Source organism: Melanotaenia boesemani, chromosome 2, assembly GCF_017639745.1.
Source record: "Melanotaenia boesemani isolate fMelBoe1 chromosome 2, fMelBoe1.pri, whole genome shotgun sequence".
NCBI classification, from domain to species: Eukaryota; Metazoa; Chordata; class Actinopteri; order Atheriniformes; family Melanotaeniidae; genus Melanotaenia; species Melanotaenia boesemani.
In genome coordinates, this window is record NC_055683.1 from 37,900,255 (window position 1) to 37,926,348 (window position 26,094).

The window sequence follows — 26,094 nt, forward strand, 5'->3', positions numbered from 1 at the left end:
AAGCTTGTGGTGGAGTATGAATGGACTGGACCAGTACAAACTTGTTTCCTTGTTCTTGAAACAAGAACAAAGTTCTCTCTTCTTACGGAGTATGTTACAAGCTTAAGCTGCAGCATACAACTGTTTAGGATAGATTACTCAAAAAGTACTATTATATTATTATAATATCACATCGTTCCTCAGCGACTCCAATCGATTATATACGAAGATAGAAAATACCATCAGTCAGTAACTAAAAGTTAACCAAAAAGACACAAAAGTAAAGGATGTCTCAGGCTGCTGATATAAAAGGGAGAATTAAAACAATACAAATCAAAATAAAATTCCACTAATGCTCCAAAACCTTTATTTACTCAGCTGAGACCATCTTCTGATCTGAGTCATGTGACTAACCAACATCTTCCCACACCGCTTTCCTCTTGTTGATGTCCACCACAGTTGTTTTGTTTCCTGTTAGGACAACTACTTCTTCTACTGAATTATAACCACTAGCAACACAGTCTATAGGGCCCCCCTCTGGTGATTTCCCATTACCGGGAAAAACGCATAAAGAGCACATAAAACTGTGCCAGACCACATTTCCACACGTGTTTCACATGTGATTTATATGTAAAGCACCTGTGGAAATTTTTCTTGGCATATTTTCACGTGCCTCACATGTGAAACAAATGTGGATCACATGTACTTCACATGTAAAAACATGGACTCCCCATGTGATTCATGTGGAAATTTGGTTTTGGAACAATTTCATGTGCTTTGTATGTGGTCCATGTGTGAAGCACACGTGAAACACGTGTTTTACATGTGCATGTGAAATACGTGTTTGGATGTGATTTAGCTGCTCAAACCAAATGTGGCGGATGAAGCTGATTCCTGTGAACATGTAGCATTACTGTGGTTTGTATTTTAGAAAGTAACGATTCCACAACAAAAACATAAATTTTAACCGTAAAACTTTATTACATTTATGTTTGATTAGAGAACCCACAAACATAAACTTTAAATCAATAATAAACCCAACAAATGGCTGAATGTGAACTTTCCATTTCTAATAAAACCAACACTAAGACATAGTTTAAAGTGCTGCGTGTCCAGAGTTGTCCATCCGTCTCTGGAGCGCCATGACTAAAAAGGTACTGAAATAAATATTCCCTTGGAATAAATTTATTTTCCAACTAGAAAAATTTCTCTTAATGTTTTTTTTTTTTTGGCCAGTTTTTTTTTTTTTTTTTTTTTTTCAGGGGACTTTAAATTAAATAATTTATTAAATATAAGTTGCCTGAAATAAGAGTTTCCTATTAAAAATTTGCATTTTTTTACATTTTAAAAAAAATATTTAATTGGAAATTATGTTTATTTCAAGTGCATTTTATGAGTTTCAATAATTATTTAATTTTGAATTGAACAGATCTCCATACATTACAGACCTATTGTATATTATATATTCCTTTATAAGATTATAGTCTTATTTTGTTATATTTAGTGTTAACATTATTAAAGTTAAATAAATGCAAATCAGGCGCCATGTCCTGCTGCACTTTAGCTCCGCCCTCCGTGCTGGAGGACAGTTTACAGAAACCACCTCCATCAACACTAAGACGTCTTAGATTGATGCCATGGAAACCAAAGTGTGTGACATCATCCAGATGCAGTGCGCACCCTCCACTTTTTTCACTTCCGATACTGATACAGAAAACCAGCACTGAATTACCCAACAAAACTTCTGGCTCCGAGCAAGTAGAAAAAACACTCACTATAAAATAAAGTGCTGAAACTGTGCCGGGATACTTTAAGCCCTGAAATTAAACGTCCATTACAAAAGCTGCTGAATAAAACAATAGCTCCACTAAAAAACCAGATAGTCCCAACTCGTCAAGCTTTTTTACACACATGCCACTCGGTGTCGATGACTGGCTCGGGCAGCTTCTCTGAACGTTCACCTCGCAGGTTTTACACATAGTCGTTAAATTATGGAGGCATTTCTCCATCTTTAATCAAGAGTGTAACTGTTTGATGTACTTGGTTTTTAGGCTCAAATATAATTTTGCTCTCTCTCAAAACTCTGCTCTCACACTCAGAAAGTCCCTTCTTGCTCTCAAATATATTGTCCTCTTTCAAAACTCTGCTCCTCTTCTCAAGTTTAGGGTTGCAGGTTTAAATCTCCTGCGTTCAGACTTGGTCTCTTTCCCTCACACTCAGACACGTCCTCAGCTCTCGAAACTTCAGCTCTTGGATATTTTTTTCTTTCGCTTGGATTGCTGAGTGAGCTGTCTGTTAAACGTCCTCCAGCCAGTAGAATACTAGATAATGTGGTCCAAATAGTTCCCGCCTTCTTTAGGGTGTGCTTGTTTTACTTGACACAGTGCACTCAGAAAATTGGTACTTAACTGGGATCATCACTAAACATGTGTGGATAACCTAACCCAGCAATCTCTAGTAAGCACTATGTTTTCATTTGTCTTTTAATATATGCATGTGAATGTTTTTTTTAATGAAAGAAAAACAGTGACATGCTAACCTGCAGCAAAAGTACTCATTTAAAAACTAATTGTACCCATACAAACGTACCGTATGCCAAGTATAAAGCTGAGGGAATCATAAATTGAGACATAGATGTTCTGCTTCTATGGTACTATAGAATTAGCCTAGGATAAATTAGCATGCATATGGAGCTGATCATCATTCCTATAGGTCTGTTCAAGCCATCGTGATGTAGATTTTTATCATCTTCACTCAGTCATCTTAGCTGAGACCGTAGCTGATCATGTGGATTTACCAGTGGCCCAATGGGTTATAATATTACTGTCAAATAAGGGTCTACTTTTTAAATGAAAGAGGAAAATTATAAAATGGTTACAATTAGCACACTTCGGTGGAAATAAAAATAAACATTTGTTTCTGATTCTGAACTAGTCTGGAGTCACTGTGTCAATTAAAACAAGCGCACCCTGAAGAAGGCGGGGACGATTTGGTCCGTCATCATTTATCTAGTTTTCTATTGGCTGGAGGGACATTTGACAGACAGCTCATTTAGCAACTTAAGAGAGAGAAAAAAATATCCGAGAGCAGAAGTTGAGAGAGCCGAGGATGCCTGAGTGTAAGGTAAAGAGACCAAGCTTGAACGTAGGAGATTTGAACCTGCAACCCTAAACTCAAGATGGGGCGCAGAGTTTTTAAGGAGAAGACGAGGACAAGGGACTTTTTGAGTGTGAGAGCAAAGTTTTAAGAGAGAAAAGTGTGATGTTTAAGTGTGAAAACAAGAAATTTTGCCCTCAAATTAAACAGTTCCGCTTTTGATTACAGATGGAGAAATACCGACATATTGAATGTGTTGGCTGAAGTAGTGAAAAAGTTCCCGATGGCGGATCCTTTCTCTCGCTACACTTGGAGAACAAATCTGAGCCTCCACCACGATAGCGCATAACGTCACTCAAAGCGCACAGCATAGAATTACACTAAATAGATCTGCACCTATGGATAGAGCCCACTGTCACTGATACCTTATCTAGAATTTTCTCCAGTATCGGTACTGATAGCAATACTGTATCAGCGTATCTCTGATAAAAAGAATCCACAGGAAAGGATAAACGTTGATCTTGTGGTGTGGCTGGTTCTCTGGGGGCTGATTTGTGGTACTCTTACTGAACTGAAGGTACTCTGAATTTAACTGCTGGTACTTGCTGTTAAAAAGGAGTTTCAAGTTAAAACAGACTGAGACGGTACCACTGACTGACTGCAGCCCCCTCAACATGATACTACGACTTTATACATCAGCTATAAGCTATTAAACAGCTTTTAGGCTGTGAGGTCTGACTGTGATGCAGTCCAGAGACAAACAGATGCACTACTGACTTTAACTTCATTTACTACCCTTTAGGAAAAACTTTTTTTTCCTCCCTTTTTTAAACTTAGACCTTTTATTTAATTTCAGTCCTAATAAAAACTACCAAATATGTAGTGATTTAAATTGTTTTAACCCTTTAAATGTACGTTTGGTAAGACAATGATCACTGTTTTTATTGAATTAAAACACAAAACGTGAAGTTACTTTACATATAAAAGATTTCTGTGGCTGGGATTTTATTTAAAGATCAGTCTCTGATAAGTGGTTCTTTAAAGCTCCTCTTATGAGGGTTTTTTCTTCTTTATGAAAGGAAAAAAACCATTTTCAGAAACTTTGGATGTGAATTTCATCCTCCCTGATTTACTCCATGAAGATGATTTCTAGCAGACGTCCTGACTGTGATCTGGGTTCTTTGGGTTTGATGGACTCTGTCCTGTATGGACACCGGACAGGGTGGGACACTTTGGGTCTGTTTCAGGCAGGAAACATTTACCTCAGTTGCTCTCAGCAGCATCACTCTGGACATTTGTTTGTCTCTTTCTCTCCGAGTTGCTCTCCGACACTCAAAAGGCAGAAGATGGAGAGTTTTTGTTTCCTTTCAGAGTGAAATGATGGATGGTACCAATAAGAATAACCTGGATGGAAATAATGTTAATGATGACTGTCAGAATAGTATTATTTGTTCTTGTTTTTCATTTTGTATTCTACTCCATGTAACGCTTGTTCAGACTCCATCTTGTAATTCAGTTCAAACGTCTTTGTGCCTTTTTATGTTTGAGATAAAAGAAGGAAAAAAAGTGTAAGGTTTTCTCTAAAAGCCTCTTTCTCACGGCTTCAGCATCCCTCACTCTTTTCATGCTGTCCTCTCCTCATCCTCACCGTTCCTTCATCAAGGGGAAAAATTAGCAGAAAATGTGGATGAAAATACTTTTTCTACTCGTGCCTTTCTGTGTCTGTCGTCCAGCCATCAGCCTCCGTTCGCCTGCATTGGCCTCGCTCTTCTCTACGTTCAGTTTAGAGTTGGCCACGTTTTCTTTGCTCATGTTTTATTTGTTTTGATGCACCTTTTGGACCCCCGTCATCATGTTCTGTCCTTTTCTCAGTTTCAGGACTCTTTGTGCCTTTCTCTGTCTGTTTTCTCTCTTTGCTGGGACCGTGTGTTGAGGACGGGCAGAGCCCTCTGTCCGGCCTGTGTGCTTAGTTTCAGGTACTACATTGAATTTAATGATATAATATAAATATAGTGAAACATACAGACTGCTGTGTGGTGTTTTTCTTTCTCTTCAGCTTGGTTTTTATTGTCTCTCACTGGAACACCTGTTGGGGTCTGAATTCTGTTTATTTTAGGGCTGTTAAATGATTAAAAATTTTAATAGGTTTAATTACAGCTTTCAAATGAATGAATCATGATAAATTGCAACTATATCTGAAATTTGTCCATTTTTTACTGTATTGTATCAACAGAACGAGTCAATGCTACAAATATTTTAACTGGCCCCAATGGATAAACATCAGATGTCCAATAGTCAGTAAATGCAGCATGTAATGTACTTCTTTATGTTGCATCTCTGTCATGTTCTAGATCATAATTCAGAATTCATATATCATCATCTTCACCAATCGTCTCCATGGTGATAATTTCTGTCATAAAACCAGCAGATGTGAAAACTGAAGTTAAACATCCAACATTGATGAAGAAACTCTGATAAAACTGATGATCTGGATAAAACACATTTCCTTTTATCACTCAAGTGTGAGTGTTTGTGCAGCAGTGGTAAAAGTCCTGCAGCAGCATCACCCAAAGTAAACACCTGCTGATAAAATACATTATTGGTTGTCTGTTTTACAAATTTTTCTTCACTTTTAAAAAATTAGATGATCACTTCAGTTGTAATAATCAGTTGAATATTTCATAAAAAATCTCGACCTAAAAAAGGTCTCATTTGAGCCCCCTTTTCCTGGTCAGTGCTCCTGTCTGGCCCCCCATCAAAACTCATCTAGACCCGCCCCTGCATAGCTGAAGTATAAACCCTGTCTACCACCAGCCAGCTACTGTTTTAGAGAAGGTCCTGTCAAAAACAATACTTTTGGGCGAATGTACAACGGTGTGAACCATGAACTGCTAGTTTCCTCCTCAGCTGCCGTCATGATTCACCGAACAACATCAGCGGAGGAGGAGGAGCAACTTCTGCACAAAAAGAGACGACCAGAGATCCTCTAGAGCAGACATGTTGGTGCAAGACACAGGATAAGTTTAAAAAAACATAAGGGAAAAGTGCAGGTGTGGTTCATCTTTTCCATCTTGCCTCTCCATGTCCAGGGGGTGGATATATAGGGGTATTGGGTGGGTGGGTGGAGGAGGGAAGGTGGGGAAGAGCCGGAGTGGGTTGAGAATGGGGTTGTTGGGAGGGAGGTGGAAGGGGAGATAGTGTTGGAGGATGGGGGAAATGATCTACATTCCCTGGTTCCTGGGGTGTGTGGCTGGAACATTGGAGTGGGTACCTTTTTTTCTGTCCCCTCCAGTCAGGTCCAGCAAGATTATGTAAATCCCATAATTCAAATTAAATAAGATATATATATATATATATAATATAAATAATGTAGATATTTAAAAAAATCTATTAATAGGAGCAGCCAGACCATCATTCTACTGCTATGATGCCAGACAAAAAACTTATTCTATTAATGTTGAAAGTGTTTTGAAAAATGTTTAAATGTCAAGAAATATGAAAGAGTTAAAAAATATCTACATGAAAAATATGTATTCCCTTTTATGTATTATTATTATTATTATTATTATTATTATTATTATTATTATTATTAATATATATATATATATTTTTCCTTTACAAAAACAAAATACCCTGTGTGATTTGTATGACGTAACCTCCACAAAGTCGGATTTAGAGAATCAGACCGGGTGAATTGATTGGCAAGAAGTTAAACCAATAAGAAAATAGGTCAGAAAATGAGGTAAATATTGTCCAATCCGGTGTTGCAGTATATAAGTAGGCGGGGTTGCTTATCGTCGCGTTTGTTCCATACACTCTGGTGCACAGGACTGTTCCTGACGCGCTTTTGAAATGCGTCAATATAAACATCTGCAAACTTGCTCCATCACAGGAGAAGGTGAAGTTATTTAGAGTTAAAGCTATCTGGTGTAAACATAGAAGTATTTTTCTTTATTCGAAAATCTGGACCAAGCCTGCCGTTAAACTCCGCCAGCCTCACGTGATCAGTAGCTGCCTCTGTTCCACTAGTCGAGCGTACCCGGCGCTATGTTTTGTTGTTGTTGTTCTGCGGCGTATCGTGTTCGGCCTGTCAGAACGTGTGACTTTTCACTGGGACGACGACACCGGATAAACAGGGATGCACATGACTAAAAAGTATAATTTAAACCCCGAGACTCGCTCTGCTGTCAGTTTGTAGCGATGCCGATAAGTTTCCGTTGGTCTGTCAGTAAAAGCTGAACGTCTCCGCCAAGCTAGCTCTGCTAGCTTACTTAGCTAGCTGTTTTAATATTCTGTACCACAACATCACGAGATTAAGAGAAACCGTCTGTGCTAGTTAACTGTTGTCCGCATCTTACCATGTCCGCCTGTTAACTACAGGTTTTGTGTATCAGAGTGATCGCTGTGTTTCCAGTTCATGATTCTTTGTGAAGGAGCTAATACGTTTGTTTGATCTGTAGGACCAGGAGTACAATGAAACCACCACATCAGACCCAGACATCTTCTCTCAGCAGCTCAGTAAGTGACAGCTGACGAGCATAAAGTTGCATGAAGCTGATGAGCTTCATCATGAGAAATCAGGCTGAAATAAACAAAGAGATGGGCTTTAAATCCGTGATCCAGGCTGGCTGAGCTCATAAATCTGATTCAGTTCAGCTTTATTTGTATAGCGTCCTTTTAAATCTGATGACAACCTGCAGGAGCCTTCACTCAACTAAAAGTACCCACAGAGCAATATTTATGACTTTGAAATAAACAAAAACCCTGGAGGAATTTCATTTGATTGTTTTCCAGTAATCCGTTTTACCTGGAAATCTGTGTGTTTGCAGGTATTTGAAGGCGTCTACAACAACGCCCGCATGCTTCACTTCCTCACAGCAGTTGTGGTGAGTACAGCTCTCGTCTACCTGCTTCCAGTCATTCCCACCCCGAAACACACTGAAAACAGACCAAAAATTCTTTGCACTGCTGCTTCCAGGGCTCCACCTGCGATGTGAGGGTGAAAAATGGTGCAGTCTATGAGGGGATCTTCAAGACCCTCAGTTCACAGGTAATGTCTGTTTATGTTTTCTTTAACTTAACTAACTCAAGTAACTTTCATGACAGAAATAAAACCTGGAAATTAACCATCAGACCCATGTAGCCCAGCTGAGGTTGACAAGGAAGATGGATTTAAGATATTTATCAAAGAAAAACACTAGAAAACCTTAAACATAAATGAAATGTTAGAAAAAGAAATGTCAACCAAGTTTTAAAGCAAAGGAGGAAAGGAAATGTAGTTTTTGGCGGGGAAAACACAAGTGTTTGGTCGCTTTTAGTAACTTAAAATCCAGTGATATGCTATTTCTTTAATTATGCTGGAAGGAAATAAAGATGATTTATTAAAAGTAGCAAATAGGATAAAAAAAAAGCAAAAAAAAAAAAAAAAAAAGCATCAAAAATGGCCTTAAATGCTTTCATGCCATAGTTCCCAGTCTGTGTACGCGAACCACTGGTGGCATTCCCTCTAGTGGCACAATAAATTTTTCCGACATCAACCAGTTTACTGATTAAATAGTTTGTAATCTGTAAATGACAGATAAATATTTTTGTATAATCAAATTAAAACCATCATATCTCCAGTTTTTATGGTCCATCAATGTCATGCAGCAACTGGGAGACAGTTTCAGATCTGGACTTTCCAGTGAAGGTGAAAGGAGCTCCAGGTGAGCTGGTTTTATGTTACTGTGCTGTGAAGAAGTCACTTGAGCCGATCATACCAGCACTCTGGTTTTTATTTCCAACAAATAAGTAAAAAATACATGAAATAAATAAAATACAGAAACACATCAGTTAAGTTACTGTAAGAGAGATAAAAGAGGGTAGGAAGGAGTTCGTTACTTTTACCATCATAGAAATCCAGAAAAACTAACAGCAGAAACAAACATTTTCATACGTGACTTATTAGTTATAAAAATCCATTAATAAGAACAACATCAGAGTTACTTAAACATGAATTTAGACAGTTGGTTATGGGACAATTCTCCCACATAATCTCTTCATTTCATTGTTTTAAACATTGTTTTTTCATTTCCTTTCTGTAATTATTAGATAAACAGGCTGTTTTTACTGGAACGCAGGTTTCCTGTTTAGCTTCTACAGCTTTATTTAAACTGCCGTGATGTCTGCTTACGGTAGAGCCAGCGTAGCCGACGCTGGTGAAATGCAGGGGTGGTAGTACGGCTGGTATCGGCTGGTAGACGGCGAAGTTCTTTCCGTGGTTCACTTCATTTTCAGCGGGCATTTCCTATTTTAGAACAAGAATGGCGGCCGACATGGTGCAGTGTCTTCACAAGCTCGTGGAAGCAAATGAAATACATATATTACGTTTTGTTTTTAAAAGTCACAGTTACCACCCATCCGCGTAACCATGCTGTATGGCAGGGGAGCACGTCTGGTCGTTCTCATTCTTGTTAAAGCAACAATCACATTAAAATAAATAAAGAACAGATATATAAGAAAAGTGTAAAAAAAATTAAACACAATGTACTGTATATACAACAGATGCCAAAACACATGATAAAGGAAATAAAAAAGCAGTATGTACAGACTTTGTAGATCAGTTTGTTGATCCTGCTGGCATCCCTGGAGCTGACGCTGCTCCCCAGCACACCACAGCATGCATGCACTGGCCTCCACACACTGGAAGAACATCTCTAGCAGTTTGCGGCAGACATTAAAGATCTGAGAATATAAGATTTATCTAAGCACAGTTGTTGTTTCTTTCTTTTATATTTTCATTTTTTGTCATTTTACTAATCAGAAAAAGCATTTGTGAGATTTTATTATAGTAAATTGTCATATTTTTCTATTTGGATTTGATGAGTTTGTATATTTTTAGGCCCAGTTTGTTAATGACGCAGTTTTTAAGTGAAAAAATAATTATCAGATTGTGGAGGTGAAGTTGTGGTAAAGAAATGAATATCAAACATGGCCGTTGTACTTTTTTTTTTCTCTATGTGTATATAAATTATACATCACGTACAGAAAATTATATAAAGTTGGAGAACCATTGACTTAACATAAGAAAATGAGACTGAACATCATCAGAAATGCCATCATGTGCTCTGCTGCCCCTCAGTGTGAGCTGGCTGTGGATGCTGTCCACAAACGGAGTGATGGAGATGGAGGTGGAGGAGGGGAGGAAGGTGGAGGCCAGTCTTCTCCACCAAAGGTCGAGGACATTACCGACACCATGATCTTCAGCCCATCTGACCTCGTCACAATGACCTGCAGAGACGTTGACTTAAACTTCGCAGTCAGAGGTAACCATGTACACCTCCCTTCCACAACAAGAAATCCAGTCAGTACTGGTTCCTACCAAGGTCTGCAGAACAGCATCTCTGAACACACAACACATCCAACCTTAAAGCAGATGGGCTACAGCAGCAGAAGACACACCGGGTGCCTCCTGTCAGCTAAGAACAAGAAACTGAGGCTACAATTCACACACACTCACTGGACAATAGAAGATGGAGAAACGTTGTTGGTCTGATGAGTCTCCATTTCAGCTCCACATTCATGATGGGCTCAGAATTTGATGGAAACATCATGAAAACATGGATCCATCCTGCCTTGGATTAACGTTTCAGGCTTCTGGTGGTGTAATGGTGTGGGGGATATTTTCTTGTCCCACTTTGGGTCCCTTAGTACCAACATTTCCTGGTTTAACCAGCACAGCCTACCTGAGTATTGTTGCTGACCATGTCCATCCCTTTATGACCACAGTGTAACATCTTCTGATGCTACTTCCAGCAGGATAATGTACCATGTTACAAAGCTTAGATCATCTCCACCTGCTTTCTAGAACATGACGATGAGTTCACTGGACTCCAACGGTCTCCACAGTTACCAGATCTCAGTCCAGTAGAGCAGCTTTGGGATGTGGTGGAACGGGAGATTCTCATCATGGATGCAGCCGACAAACCTGCAGCAACTGTGTGATGCTGTCATGTCAATATGGAGGAAGGTTTCCACCACCTGCTTCTATCTTTCACACCAGGGATTAAAAGGGGGTCTGACCCAGTACTAGAAGGTGGACCTGATAAATCGGATGTTCTTTTTTTTTTTCCCCCGAATTTTCTTAAACTCCACAACAAACCTTTTATGAAACACTTTTTTTCTGTAAAACTTTTTCTCAGCTCATCATTTCAGATTGAAACTAAAAGTTCAACAAAAACTTTATAAAAGTTCAGTTCCTAACAGATATTTTTCTGTCCTGCAGACACATTCACCGACGCCGCCATCAGCTCCTCGCGGCTGAACGGCGAGCACCGGGAGAAGGTGCTGCAAAAGTGGGACGAAGACGGAAACGGGGAAAACTTTGAGCTGGAGTCGGACACAGTATGTTTATTTTTTCCTCCATACCATGTTTGACTTTTGTGCTCATCTGTTAACTTATTGATCAGATTTTTTTTCCCTGTATCAGTCGAATGGGTGGGATGCCAACGAGATGTTCAAGTTCAACGAAGAAGCGTACGGCGTGAAGTCCACATACGATTCCAGCCTCTCCTCCTACACGTAAGCAAACTGAGCTCAAGGTTAGAGCAGAAGTTTGAGGCTTGAAGCAGAATTTAAAAGATATTTTGACAAGAAGTTCAGTTAAAGTCTAAATGTTTCTACTGTCATCCTCCAAAAATATGAACCCAAACTCACTTTGAGCTGCTTTTAACTTTTATCTTTTACCATCATTTTACTCATTTTAATACAAAAACCTGTTTGTACTGTCCTGTTTTCTAAAGAAAGTCCTTCAGTCAGGAAGGTTTTTGATCTTCAGTGAAACTTACTTAAAACAGCTTTCTCCTTCTTTTTGTTTAAAACTTATCGCAAAATGAAAATCTAAAAATTGGCTCATCTCACTAATAAAATCCCCATTTTGAGACTTTTGGCACATTTATTATTCAGGTGTAAGGAAAGCTTCAGTCAGCCTAAAAACTGAGAAATGGAGCTGATTGTAAGGCTGTAGCAAACTGCGGGGCCAGGCCGTAAAGACATTTAAAAACAAATAATTTTAAAATTAATACTAAAACTAACCGGACACCAGTGGAGAGAAGCTAAGATTGAGGAAATAACCACTAATATGAATTATCAGATGTATGCTGATGACGCAGTTGTTTATGTTCATGCAAAAAAACAAACAAAACAAAAACAAATAAATAAATAAACCAAAAGTTGCTCAAGAATAGACATACCAACTGTTTTTAAATGTGTCTAAAATTGACAAAATGACATAATCCTACATAAGACGCGGATCCTGCTGTGATGGTGACTGAAAAGAAACCTAAAGTTGTTAATGAATTTAAAACCAAGGTGTCATAATCTACTCCACACTTTGTTTTAACCCTCTGAAGTTGAGGGTATAATTGACCGTTTTTGACTACTTTTGATTTGACTTTTTTTATTTCAGCAGTGAACCAGTTTACCTGCCTTGTTTGGTTTCTCACGTGTGATTTTTTTTTTTCATGTTGACAAGATTTCCTGGCTGAAATCCAGGTTAGATCAAAGAGCACCAGTCTTCTGTTCTGCGTTAACCTCTTAAGCCCGACGGACCCACCGGTGGGTCCAACAGGTTTAAACACAAGTTCATGTGTGTAAAAAAGTTACTTTAGTGATGTAAGGATATTTTATTTATAATGTGTCTCAAAGAAGAATAACTAATGCCACTAAATCAACTTTGTTTGATAACAACTTTAAAATACGTATGCCACAAACAACAGCGCCACCATAACCAGTAAAACCCGAAACAAAATGCAACACAACGCGCGATCCGTTCACTCCACCCCATCATATTGGGTATCAAATGAAACTAGAAAAGCTGCACTTTCATATGATACCAAGCATAAAAAGATATTCACAAAGCACCTCATGTCAGTCCCAAAACAAACACAAAGCTAATCGTCGCATATCACAGCTACTCTTATCAGACAGCATGTTTATCACCAAATACACCAAATCCCAAAACTATTCTCACAAACAGCAACGTTTTTTATTTTCTTACCTTTTTGTGGTCATTTTCAGTCTATCCACACTGTTCTTCAACCAAAACTCACAGCATAGTAATCCATAATCGTGAAACTGCGTCATGCGCTAACATGTCATATGCTCCCATTTACAGCCATTTTGTTGTCTTGTTGTGGGTCTTGGCAGTGTAAATAAAGTTTGGTCAAATTCTACATCTTACGAGCTTTCCAATGATATCTTACACTTGAACGACACTTTATCAGTCAGGTATAAATACTTGCGTGTTAACAAAGGAGCATCATTGCCATTTTGCTGCAGTTACACACGTGGGCGCACCGGAAAGAGCGAATATCGAACAACGTTCATTTCTTTGCTTCATTTTGACTTTTTATCCATTTAGAACGAAGGATAAAAGCCATAAACATGTCCTAGAAATTCCGAAAAACCAAATACACCGTGTTGGAAGCTCTGGAGGAAATACAGACACAGCACAATTTGGCACAGTTTGTGTATCCAAGTGGCCAAATGGAGAGTCGGTCTGGTCCTATCCACACTAAAACCTGCATAAAAGCTATGAGCTTTGTTCTGTTCTCATGAAACTTTGTACAGTTGTAGTCAACGAGTTGCCGAATGCATGCAGTGGTATCTTTATGCACAGAATGATTTCTATCATATTTTCATCTGTGTAAAAAAAAAAAAAAAAAAAACAATTAGGCGTGTATATGTTTTTTTTTTTTTTTTTTACCTATGGTTTATCACAATTTGCACAGGCATATTAACATTCACAATGTTTCTGACACTGGATTTATATTCCATAGGGTCTTACCTATCCATTGAGACCAAGGTTATTGACCTGAAAATTACAGAGTTATTGTTGATTTAATTTGGGTAGATCTGTTCAGTCGAACTACACCTCCAAAAACCCTAGGGTTTAAGGGGTTAAATGATTTAGGTTGTTGTAGTTACTGTCCCATCTGTTTCCCAGCATGCCTCTGGAGAAGGACAGCTCAGAGGTTTACCGGCAACGAGAGGCGCGAGCGGCTCGGTTAGCCAGTGAGATTGAGAGCAGCCTGCAGTACCGCCGGCGGGTTTCACTGGAGAATGAGGAGGGAAGAAGCGAGGAGGAGAAATATGGCTCGGTGGTCCGTGAGAGGGAGGAAAGGGGGAGTCCTGGGTTCACCTCCACCAGCAGGTACGAGTCACATGACCCACCACTGGCTGTCGGTCATTTCTATGATCAACGATAGCTCAGGAACTTTAGTGTGTAACTCTGTGGGTTAACTGTGATGGATAGCTACCCTTTAGGTGATCTATGGAAATTTTCCAGGCATTTATATCCCATCCAGGAAGTTTACAATCCAGCTGCAAAAAGTAGTGTTTATTTAGAAGCTGTATGGTAAATCCACAATGATCCATGATAACAGCATTTTTTATCACATTTTCATTGTAGAAAAAGATCACTATCACTACTATATTGCTAAGAGACCTCTATTTAGACCTGGAAATGATGATGTTGCCACTTCCTGTCAAACTTTCCACCAATCAGAGAGCTTAGATTGACGATAATGTCCAATGCTTGGAATTTCAAGTATTAAACTTAAGATTAAAAATTAAGATAATGAAGCTGTTTGAATAAATAAACTAAATGACTCACAGGATGTTTTAATCAAGTGATGAACGCTTGGTTTGATCCTTTCTACTTCCTCTTGCTCCTATTTTCCAGGGAAGGTAAATACATTCCTCTCCCACAACGGACTCGAGACATTGGCGCCATCAGAACCGGAACCTCTGGTCGACCCACAGCGCCGGCCTCTTTCAGGCACCCGCCGCCCAGCTCTTCTTCTCCCAAACAGTCCTCCGACAGGACCAGCCCGCTGTCTGTCAGGCCCGCCTACTCTCCCCACCAATCACAGAGCAGCCCTCCCACTTCCAGCAGCCCGCCTTGCACCAATCATGCCCTGCCGCACTCGCTCTCACATCCTCAGGTGCTCGCCGACATGACGCGCTCACCTGTTAATGGAGGTAAGAACATCAGGCCCAGACAACCAGACCCAGGGTCTGGTTCTGCTCTGAGTTTAGGTCCTATCAGGATTCTGGTTGGCTTCTGTTTATTTACACTGTGTTCCAGATTATTCTGCGTGTGCGGTTTCTCTTTATTTCTCCTAAATAACCAATGTGAATGACAGTAACTAGGAAATCATTTTTTTGAAAACATTTTTTCCTGATCCAGTTTCATGTTAACATAGAAACTTTTCTCTGAAATCACCTTAACCCTTGTGTCCTCCTCACATTTACTACCCATTGGGGACCTTTGTGGCCAAAAATGTCCCATTGACTTCCATTAAAACTACATATTTTAATCTTGTAGTCATTCCAGTTTAAAATTGTTAAACTTAAATGTCAGCATTTCATTTGGAAGAAATTTTGGAAGATATTTAACATTTTTACTGGATTCCATCAGATTCAACTGGTTTCTCATTGTAGCCAGGTGCAGGAAATGTTTTTCTCCCCTTCTGTCCATAGCAGCCAAAGAACCTGCTGGTATTCCTGCAACATGGGAACGTTGTCTTCACTGTAGAAGAAACGCTTCTTTTGTTTGTTTCATTTTTGTTTAAAAGGAAAAACAAACTGCCTGGAAGTACACAGAGCAACCAGGATGGTAATCTGCATCTGAAGGACAGGATTGTAATCGGATTACTAAAAAAAAAAAGGAAAAAAAGAGTTGTTCATTGTTCATCAGTGGAAAATGAGGAGAAATCATATAATAAAGATTGGGCCATAATAGCGTTCCATTCTCATTATTGTTCTTTATTTGCATTGTTGTATCAAATGTTATTGTTTTGTGTTTTTATGTTTTTGTTTTTTTATTTTTTTTTGGTGGAGACTTCAGATAAGCCAGACTGGCTTTTTGCCTCTTCCTGCGTTGTACTTTTTAGTTATTTATTTTCAGTCTACTTGATGTATTTTTATTCTGTGCAAACGAACTAAAACTAAAGTTGGATTTGTTTCAGATTATGTGATTATTTTGGATTTTTATCAATAATTGAAGCTTTAAAATAACAGTTAATATGGGATGAGAGGGCTCTCTGTTAGACAGACCTGATCTCAGCTGCTGCTTTCATGCTTTAATCCGTCGTTATTGATCAGTATTTGATCAGTTCAACTTCTCTTTCAGTCTCATCCAGGATGTCTCCGAAGTCCCAGAGACTTCAAAGCAACAGGACTCTGCGGACCCCGAATTCCCAGTCCTCTCCTGCAGGTACAAGGTCTTCTCCAACATGTCCTCCACCTGCTGCGAGGTTTTGGCTGCAGGCCGTCGTCGCATTCTGCAGCTGCCATGTTTTACTTCTGTGTGCAGAACCTGTAAAACTCAGACATGCTAAGCGACCGCAGTGCAGATCACAGGGGGTTTAGTTCCCATCATGGGGATAGCCCTTAAAGAAGAAACTGCAAACTTCATCTGGTTATTTTTTGTTTCCTCCTCTCATCATCTCTCCCTCCTCCTTCCAGCTTCTCGCAGTCCAAAACCAGACACCCCTCCCCAGGAACCCCCACTGGTTGGCCCTGCACACATGGACTCCTCCCCTCCCTGTGTTACCACGGCAACCACTACTATCAAACCTTCCGGTCCCACCCCACTCTTCCCCGTCGATGGTGAGCAGATATTTTCTGTTTCTGTTTTTGTTTTTTTGTTTTTTTTTTTTTTGTAGAGTCAAGGTGGATGTTTTTGGATTGAAAGGAGTGGATGTTGAAACTTGACTTTCATTTATCCTCTGCTCATTTTCTGTGTTTTTCCTACAGTGAATGAAATCCTCGGCTCAGCAGCTAAAGATCGAGCAGAAAGTCTGTCTGGTCCACAGGAAGGAAAGAGCAGCAAAGGTAAACGTATTTAGACAGCTCCACCAGACACACAAACCATCTCTGGAAAACACCTTCCTTATCATCTGATCTCTAAATTTTCCCCCTCCCAGCACCATCGGTGCAGCAGATAGCCCAGCTGGAGGAGCTCCGCAAGTTTGGCAAAGAGTTCAGGGTAATGCTCAAACATTTCCTACAGTTTTACCTCCTCAGTGGGAGAGGGAGGCAGAAGTGGCTTTGCAAAGAGGCACCAGCAGGATCTCTTAGGGCTTTTACACCGGTCAGGTACCGGCATGGCTTCTCCAAAATGTTTATGAAACAGTCTGTGCGTTCACACCAGGAAGAAATTGGTTCGTATCTGAAACGTTGGTTCCCAACAGGTGCCAATAAATGGTGATGTCATCAGCGGTTAAAGGCTGGATTCACCTGCAATTCAAACCCCTGGATCACTGATGTTTCAGTAAAGTTAAAGACAAAAAAGAGCTGAAGGCAGACCAATGCGTTCACACATGTGCTGTATTACATGCTGTGTTTCAATAAAGTTAATAAACAAACATTAGACCAAGTAATCAGTCATATTCAGAAAGTGAAGGCAAGTGTAGCACAATTCAATGACAGGGTTATTCAAAGTACTTTACATAATACAAGAAGCATAATTTAATATTAAAGGGGTAGTGCACCCAAAAATGTGCTTTTGAGCTGTAAACAACACAGAATTACTAAATTGTGATGAAAATCACATATACTGTTGATAAAATTTGTATTTTTTAATTTATTTAAATGGGATTTTGTGGGTAAAAATGGCTCATAACGCACTCTACAGGGTAAAACCAGGGTATGTTTTTTCACCTTAAAGGGCCATTTATGTTGTGTACGTAAATGGGACATTCATTTTAAATATAGTCATTGGTTGCCGTCCTCATACGCCCATGCATCTTTTACGTTGCTATGGTTGTTAAGTCTGTTCAGCCACTAGTGGGCAGTGCTGAGTTCAGAGTTCACTTCCGTGTTCTGACGTTAGTTTCAGACACTGGTTGGCGGCGGTAATGCACTGCTATAAAGTTGTTTACAACACTCCTGACACAGACAGCCTTTCTTCAAAAGCTTCCGCCATAGTTCTACAATTTGTTTTTACCAAACAGCTGATTTTCATGTTATGAAGATAAAACTTTGAAGTTTCTGGACAAAGTCTAAAACCTGTAAAAGTTCTTGTTGTTGTGGTCAACTGACCTGTAATTTTTGAAGTGATCCATGTTTTTTCCAGCTTCTGCCTCACATCAGTGCTGTAGGTCTTAATGTGATTTCTGTTTTCCACCTGTCTGTGTTCCAGCTGCAGCCCAGCTCTTCTCCCACAGCGAGCCCTCCGTCTGCAGATCCTCCTGCGGAAACCTCCGTCCCACCAGCCGAGTACCACTCACCCGGTCCACCTAAACCTGTTGCTTCCTCTGCCAAAGAGCTGCATCCAACCTCGGAGGCGGCTCCTCCCACCTCAACACCTGCAGCTCCATCTGGGCCCCAGACCTCAGGACCAGATGGGCTGCAGTCTGGAGCGGGCCCACAGGCTCCGCCCAGTGGTGGGGAGGAGGCGTGTCCAGAGAGCAGCGAACCAGCAGAGGCTTCAGCTGCTGTGTGAGTAGCTGCTGAACATCAGGATGTGTTGATGGAAAAGAAATTAAAAAAAAAATCTTTTTAAATATTTATTTTTATTTTCCTCATCAGGCAGGTGAAAAACTCGACGCTGAATCCAAACGCAAAGGAGTTTCTCCCTGTTAAAGGGTCCGCAGCTCTGGTGAGTGAGTTAAAGTATTTAATTGGTTTAGTGGAGGGGCTGAGTCTGAACCTCGGTATGTTCTGCTGCGACAGAAACCTGCAGCAGGCCCCGCCCCTCCTCGTCCGACCCCGCCCAGCCCCGTGGTCCTCCCCTCTCCACCGCCCGGAGGAGGGGCCATCTACAGCAACCCACCTGGACACTACCTGTCCTACATGTCCCCCATCCCCCTGCAGGGACACTCCATCCAGGTTTGTGTTGTAGTCGCTGCAGCTTGAGAAGGTGAAGCTGAGTCCATGTTGACGTGTCTCTTTTTCCTCCGCAGCCTACCCAGGTGTATCAGTACACCATGACCACCGTCGGTCAGGGCAAATACCCCAGAGCCAAAGGTACACACATACACACAAACGTTTTGTTTTTTTTAATTTTTTTTTATGTATTTGTTTATTTATTTAGGACAGGTCAGGTTAATGACCATCAGTACCAGAAAGCATGATGGAAGCTTGCTGAATTATAACAAAGAATGCTAATTTCCATCCGTGCTCCTGAGGCTGATAAGAAGATAGAATAAAACAGCAGAAGAAGATAAAACAATAAAATAAAAATACACATACAATGGACACATAGAACAGCACAATAATTAAAAATAAGGATGCACCAATGCATTTTGTCACTTCCGATGCCGATATTTAAGGTTTAGTATCGGCCAATACGCTGCAGAAAAACAGCACTGAATTACCGAACAAAAGACGCCTCATTGTGGAAAAGACTGAATCTTTCTTTTGTGCAAGGCAACATCAGACTTGACTTAAAAAGTTTTTGTCTGATTTTTAAAAACAGATATTAATGTACTGAATTACTTATTTATTTAACAACTGTGCACCAGTAAAGTAATCTTAAATCAACTTTAACAGTTGTAAATAAGTTTCACAAGCTTGGTCAAACATGTACAATTATATCAACTTCTCCTGGTTCAGTCAGAGCAAGTAGGAGTATAACACCCGATGAACAATAATAAAGTGCTGTAGAAAGAAAAAATAAAAAAAACAATGGCTTGACTACCTTGATTAAACAACATGTAAAAATAAACAAGAACATTTTTGAAATGGTTCAGTCAGTTCGATTAAAAAGAGCCAAACCATCGTGCTAGACTGACTGGGCTCAGGGGGCCATATGAGGCTCTGATTGGAAAGCTCAGCCTTGCCTGAGGTATCCTCCCCATGTCACTCCACCATCGTTCTGGGGAGAATGTCCTCCCACTTTTTCCCACTATACTTGCTGATATTGGCTGATTGACTTGACCAAGAGCCTGTCTTCCTCCATTCTCATCACTTCTGTCACCACCATCCTCTTTTGTTTGCTTACAGAAGCTCTGGACCACAGCTTCTGAGGCTCTGCCCAGGTTGTAATGCCAGGTTCTGGTCCAAAGCTCATCATATGGTTTCATCACACAAAGTTCCCTTAGTGCTTTTTAAACACTCGTTCTCTGAGGTTGAAGCTCAAAAAAGGTGCTGGACTTAAGTCATCTTAGCATTTTGGAAGTTGTGAGTGAGGCCAGAGAAGAAAAAAAAATAAATATAAAAACAGACAAAAAGACAAAGGCCTGCTGATCTTTGGAAACTATGATCTGCAGTTCATGTGGATACAAAGGGGAGACGTCCCCCAAGACAGAAAAATCTGCCAACATGGAAACATTTTCTGCCTTCATCTCAGTCCTGGATGCAGTTCAGTGTCACAAAAATCTTGTTTTCTGTTTTCATTGTAGATTTGTTTTCTGAAAAAGACTGTCATTATAAAAGATGGAAAAGCCGCTTTTGCTCAAACACCACAAAGCATTATGGGAAATGTAGTTTTAAGCCAGACATGAGATTAAAGTGGTGGTCCCTTTTCTTGCTGTTTTAGGCCCGGTTGTGGGTCCACGTCCAGACCACCATGCCTCCTCAGGCTCCTCCATGATCTCAGCTGCAGCTTCAGCTGCAGGACCCCCCCTAGTGGCCTCACCATATCCTCAGTCCTACCTACAGTACAGTCAGGTGATCCAGGCCATGCCGCCACACTACCACGGACAGGTACTTCAGGTGTCGGCCCGTCGTTGAACTTCTGTTCTTCATTTCTGGAAATTTTAAAATATGTATATATGAATACAGGTGTCTTTCTTCTTCCTCTTGGTACTTCTAGCCGGTTTACTCAGTGCTTCAAGGTGGTGCAAGAATGCTCACATCTGGGGCCCCTCAGACCATGGGTCCTCCTGGCCCCCAATACCCCAGCCAGGCCGAGGGCCCAGCGGGGCCCCAGCAAGCCATGTATGGTAAGTTAGGTGGAGACAATGGTTACGTTCTGGGATTTTTTATTTTATTTATTTTTTATTAGAATTATAACAATGATAAACACATGAGTTTTGATGGGGAGGTAGACTGGATGTTAGAACAGCGTGTTTTTGTCAGATTGGCTGTAAATCCACCAATATATTAAGTTCTAATTCTCGTGAGGTACCTCACGAGATTTGTAAAATCTCATTATTGTGTTCACTAAATGGCTCCATGTAGTTTAAATTAAGTTTGATTCAAATTGTGTCAACAGTGTTGCTCTGATGTTTGGATTTCATTTGAAACCATAAAGCAGTTAACTCTTAAAATATCTCTGTTCACCCTATAATGCTGTTCCTCTATGGCTGTTGAGTTTTTTTCTACTGTGGGCCCATTATTGTTAATCACTCTGAATGACAGTCTTGCCTCAGGAGTGGTTCCAAAAATTTTTAAGCATACGATTGTGCTATGAGAATAACATTTTAACTTCGCATCAGTTAGAGGAGCAGTTGTCCACCGTCTTTGGTTACCAGAAAGATTAGTGTTACAGACTTGACAGCTCAACAAAAAGCACTTCTACTAGTGGAATTTTAACTAACATCACTCTTAGAATCCTTCAAAGAAATGTAAAAGATTTAAAGGGTTTGTCCAGAAAAGAGTTTGTGCCAGAGGACCCTTAGCTTTGTGCTAACATGCTAATGTTCAGTTAAACCAGATCAAAATATCATATAAGTCTTTTTTCCTGTTGACTGAAAATTTGTGGCATTTGTTTCTCAGCCGCTCAGTCATTCTCTCACCACTCGGGCTCCATCCATCATCCTCAGCCCTCCAGCACCCCCACTGGGAATCAGCCCCCACCCCAGCACACAGCCCCCAGTCCAGGAAACGCTCAGGTGGGTGCTGCTGAAATCCGAGGAGAATGACTGATTTTCTATGTCATGTTAATTTAAAGAATGTTTTTACACAGTTCCTCAAAAAGCATTTAAATGTGTCCGTTGTCAGACGAGTCAGGGCGGTCCTCAGCCTCAGTCCCTGTTCCACTCTGGGGGTCTGTCGGCCCCCACACCTCCTAACCTGCCGCCGGGCCATGGCTCCCCTCAGGCCTCCTACACCATGCAGGGCTACAGCCTCCCCAGCCACCACCCGCTGCCCCACGGCTTCGCCTCCATCAGCCAGCTCACACAGGTGAACCGAACCCACATGAACAACCTTTATAGTAAAACATGGAATAGAAAAATCACCAAAACAAACTTTTTCATCTTCCTCTTTTACTACTACTGCTACTACTACTGCTACCACTACTATTATTACTGATACTACTACTACTACCACTACTACTATTACTGATACTACTACTACTAGCCTCAGTTTTCTTAGCTGTAATGTGGCAGACTACGTGCTGCCCAGGTGAGTCCTTCAGCAGGTGTAGATGGAGGTGTGACTTTTCTCCTGTTCTGGTCTGCAGCTTCCAGGAGGTATGTCAGGACCTCACCATTCTGCCGGACACGGCCCACCGCCTATCATAATGCACTACGCCGCCCCTCAGCAGGGCAGTGGCTCCAATCCCCAACATGGCCCAACGCACCAGCAGGGGGCGCCACAACACTTTTACATCGGACCGCCTCAAGGTAAGCAGATAATCCTTGAATGAGATGTTTTAACAATCTGAACTGATGTAGAGGACGTTAATGGGCAGAAGACGATCTACACCAACCAACACTCAACCAGTGTGTTATTTTCAGCCACAGTAAGACTGAAGAAAGGTTAAATAACTGAGAAGTTGCAGTGGTCCAGGCTCTAAATTCAGATGTTTTCTGTATCCTCCAGCTGTTCAGGTTCAGGCTCACCCCTCCCAGCAGCTGTCCTTCCACCCCTCCGCTAACTGAACTGTCCTCACCTGGATTCAGCTTCTCCTGACATCACTTTAACAAGCCCTCATTTTTAATCAAACCTTTGAGAGACGCCCTCAGAAGATGATGAGAGAAGATGGAGTCGAGAGTTTTTTACATTAAGTACAGATTGTACTTGTGAAGCAGGACCGATGACGGTGAAACTGGTGGAAACTTTTGGACTGTTAGCTCTAGAAACATTGTTCTTCTTCTTGTCCCTCCTCTTGTCATATTTTTTGTAAAAACAAGGCCAGTTCATTAATAATAAAACCACTTAAAAACACACTCACTTGGACTCTTGAAATGTTTCTAAAGCACAGGCTTGAACCTGTTTTAAGGAGCGTTATCTAAGTTATGTCTTTTCTTCATATTTATCTTTGTACGTTACAGCCGACAAAAACACAAACAGCCCCAGTGATTAGTCAGGAAAAGGTGTAGATCTAAACAGTTTATTCACTGTAATGTGTTCCATCCCATCATCGGTCAACATTTACTTAGTGTGGGTTGGAGAAAGCAGATTTTTTTTTTTTTTTTTTAAATCTCTCCTGTCCCTGGCTGCTGTTGTGTGCTGAACAAATTTGTTTTGCCAAGAGGAGCTTTATGAGTAGAAGGCACTTCTTCTTATTCATTCATTCATTCATTTACAATTATGGATTTTATGTAATCTTCATGTACTAGATCAGAGGGGACAGAAAAGCAAGAATGGTGAAGAGAAGTAAAAAGGAAAGAAGAGACAAAAATACAACAGGTAGAAGGCAACAACCCTTCAATCCAACCTAACAGCAGATAACCAACTGCTACACCTGTATATATGTATATACCTGTGTGTGTGTGTGTGTGTGTGTGTGTGTGTGTGTGTGTGTGTGTGTGTGTGTGTGTGTATATGTATGTATGTATGTATGTATGTATGTATGAATATGTATGAATGTATCAATATATGTGTGTGTGTGTATATATGTATGAATAGATTTATGTATGTATTCATGATAAGGGAGAATTTTCTACAATTAAATGAAGACAAAACTGAGATTATTCTGTTTGGTAGCAAAGAGAAGAGGGTCAGCATTGGCAAACACCTGGAGACTCGGGCTCTTAAAATCATCGAGTGTTGATAGACTCAGACCTGACTTTCAGCAGCCACATCAAAGATTCACTAAGAAGCTTTTTACCAGCTCAGAAACATCAACAGAATTAAAAGTTTAGTTTCCCAGAAAGACCAAGAGAAACTCATCCATGCATTCATCTCCAGTAGACTGGATTACTGTAATGGTCTTTTAACAGGACTTCCTAAAAAGAGCATTAAACATCTGCAGCTCATCCAGAACGCTGCTGCTAGAGTTTTAACCAGGACTAAGAGATCTGAACACATCACACCAGTTTTGAAATCTTTACACTGGTTTCCAGTCAGTCACAGAATAGATTTTAAAACCCTTCTGCTTGTTTAAGAATCCCAGAATGGTTTAGGCCCAGAATACATCTGTGATATGTTCAGAGAATATAAACCTAGCAGAGCTCTTAGATCCAAAGACTCTGGTCAACTAGTCCAGACCAGAGTCCAGACCAGAGTCCAAAATGTAGACACTTTTAAATCCAGGTCAAAAACATTTCTTTTCTCATTTGCCTATGCATGACATCTACACGGTAACTTTTTAACTCATCTCTCTCAGCCTATGAATGTATGTATGTATATATTTTTTTTGTTTGTATATATATATATGTTTGTATGTATGTATGAAGGCATGCATGCATATTTGTATGTATGTATGTACGCATATATATGTACGTTTATATGTATGTATGTATATATAAATGTATCTATGCCTGTATATATATATATAGTATATGTATGTATATATGTCGGTATGTGCGTATGTGTGTTTGTCTTTGTGTAAATATGTTTTTAAAATGAGGCTTATAAGACATCAAATCTTCCCTTTATTGTCTCCTACTTGCTGGAAGGAGTCAAAGATTTACTCTGGAAATTATGTTTAACATCCAGAAAATGTTCCAACATGATGGTTCTCATTCCTAGAACAATCTTTCCCAGTTCAACATCCCAACCAGAGAGTAAGAAGTCTTGGAAACACTCAGCCTTAAAACTCTGTTCTGGATCACAGAAATGATGCTCCAAGTCCCAAAAACACCAGATTCTCTGTTTGGGCCTGAGAGACTTCTTTAAAGGCAACAATAAGACATAAAGCATGAAAAGATGGAGCAGTCTGATGGCTGAGTAGCTCAGATGTTAGAGGACAGAGTTTAGTTACTGTAGATGTGATCAAAGCTCTGAATCCAGCTCCTGGATTAAAGAAGAGAAGCTGGTCAGAAACTCGGCTCATCCTGTGGCTGGATTGCTCAGGATGAAGGTGAGCCGCTGCTTCAAGCAGAAGGACCTACTTCAGTTCCTCTGAGCGGCTCACAGAGGGAAATGTTGCTTTTTGAGGCCAATGGGCAAAAATAAAATGTGGAAACTTGTAAAAAGTCCGTCTCTGTGTCTGGGAGGATAGCTCACCCTGTTGGTGAAGATCTGAGGAGCTGCCATCAATCATTCTGATGGAAAGACTTTTAAACTCTGAATGCCAAATGAAAGAGTAAGAAATGCTCCAGGGACAGTTAAAGCAGGTGAGGGGGTAGCTCAGGGTGATAGGGAAGTAGCTGAAGATCAACAAGCTGCAGGTTCAACTCCAGTCTGACCCGGAGAACCATGAATTTAATGTTGGTTCTTCAGAGTCCCATTTAAAGTAAAGAGTGAAAAGCTTTAACATGAGAACCTGGTCTGTCTGGAAGAATAGCTCAGGCTGGCAGGAGTCAGTGCTGCGGTGTGGATGACCTGGTATCAAACCTCATGATTCCACACATCACTTTTCAAGTCTAAGGACCAGAATGAAAAGATAAAAGCACCAAGAGAACATGGCTCAATGTGAAGGGTCCTCGGTGGCGTGGTGGGGTTGGCCATCATCATTCATAGCACATACATACAAGTCATTCTCTCACATGTGTCATCTGTATTGATATATCCCTACTTTAAAACATCTTATTTCAAGGGGGGAAGTTAACTCCCCCTTGTGTTCTGGCGTCCTGGCTCCCCCTTGCCGTAGCATTTAGTGGCCTCACATCCAGGTTTGAACTCTGGTCTCCCGAGTGGGAGGCGGAAGCCCCGCCAGCTGAGCTAGTCAGCGGCTCAGTATGATGGGATGATAGT

At 40.5% G+C, this 26,094-nt stretch overlaps 1 protein-coding gene across 5 annotated transcripts; it reads left to right on the forward strand.

Moving 5' to 3' along the window:
• Positions 1-6,879: 6,879 nt before the first annotated feature.
• atxn2l (ataxin 2-like) lies at positions 6,880-23,173 on the forward strand. 5 transcript variants are annotated; one of them, XM_041968166.1, is made up of 23 exons: positions 6,880-6,978; positions 7,536-7,593; positions 7,905-7,961; positions 8,054-8,125; positions 10,196-10,379; positions 11,339-11,457; positions 11,543-11,634; positions 14,060-14,266; positions 14,798-15,096; positions 16,250-16,333; positions 16,585-16,728; positions 16,876-16,953; positions 17,046-17,107; positions 18,263-18,561; positions 18,652-18,721; positions 18,796-18,951; positions 19,026-19,089; positions 20,603-20,778; positions 20,879-21,008; positions 21,784-21,899; positions 22,009-22,191; positions 22,472-22,634; positions 22,834-23,173. In XM_041968166.1, exons 2-23 carry the CDS (start codon positions 7,549-7,551, stop codon positions 22,890-22,892), a joined length of 2,859 nt encoding a protein of 952 aa, XP_041824100.1. In that variant the 5' UTR covers positions 6,880-6,978; positions 7,536-7,548; the 3' UTR covers positions 22,893-23,173. The 5 variants fall into 5 exon arrangements, with proteins under 5 accessions (XP_041824100.1, XP_041824110.1, XP_041824071.1 ...); XM_041968176.1 differs by having other exon boundaries at positions 6,889-6,973; XM_041968137.1 differs by lacking the exon at positions 6,880-6,978 and adding an exon at positions 7,022-7,211.
• The last annotated feature ends 2,921 nt before the right edge of the window (positions 23,174-26,094 follow it).

Bases quoted from the DNA above. Each gene is read 5' to 3' on its own strand.
- atxn2l (XM_041968137.1), top strand. From the start codon at position 7,123: ATGTTTTGTTGTTGTTGTTCTGCGGCGTATCGTGTTCGGCCTGTCAGA. The intron at 16,954-17,045 runs GTAAACGTATTT...TCCCCCTCCCAG, and splicing joins GGAAGGAAAGAGCAGCAAAG to CACCATCGGTGCAGCAGATA. The intron at 22,192-22,471 runs GTGAACCGAACC...TCTGGTCTGCAG, and splicing joins CCATCAGCCAGCTCACACAG to CTTCCAGGAGGTATGTCAGG.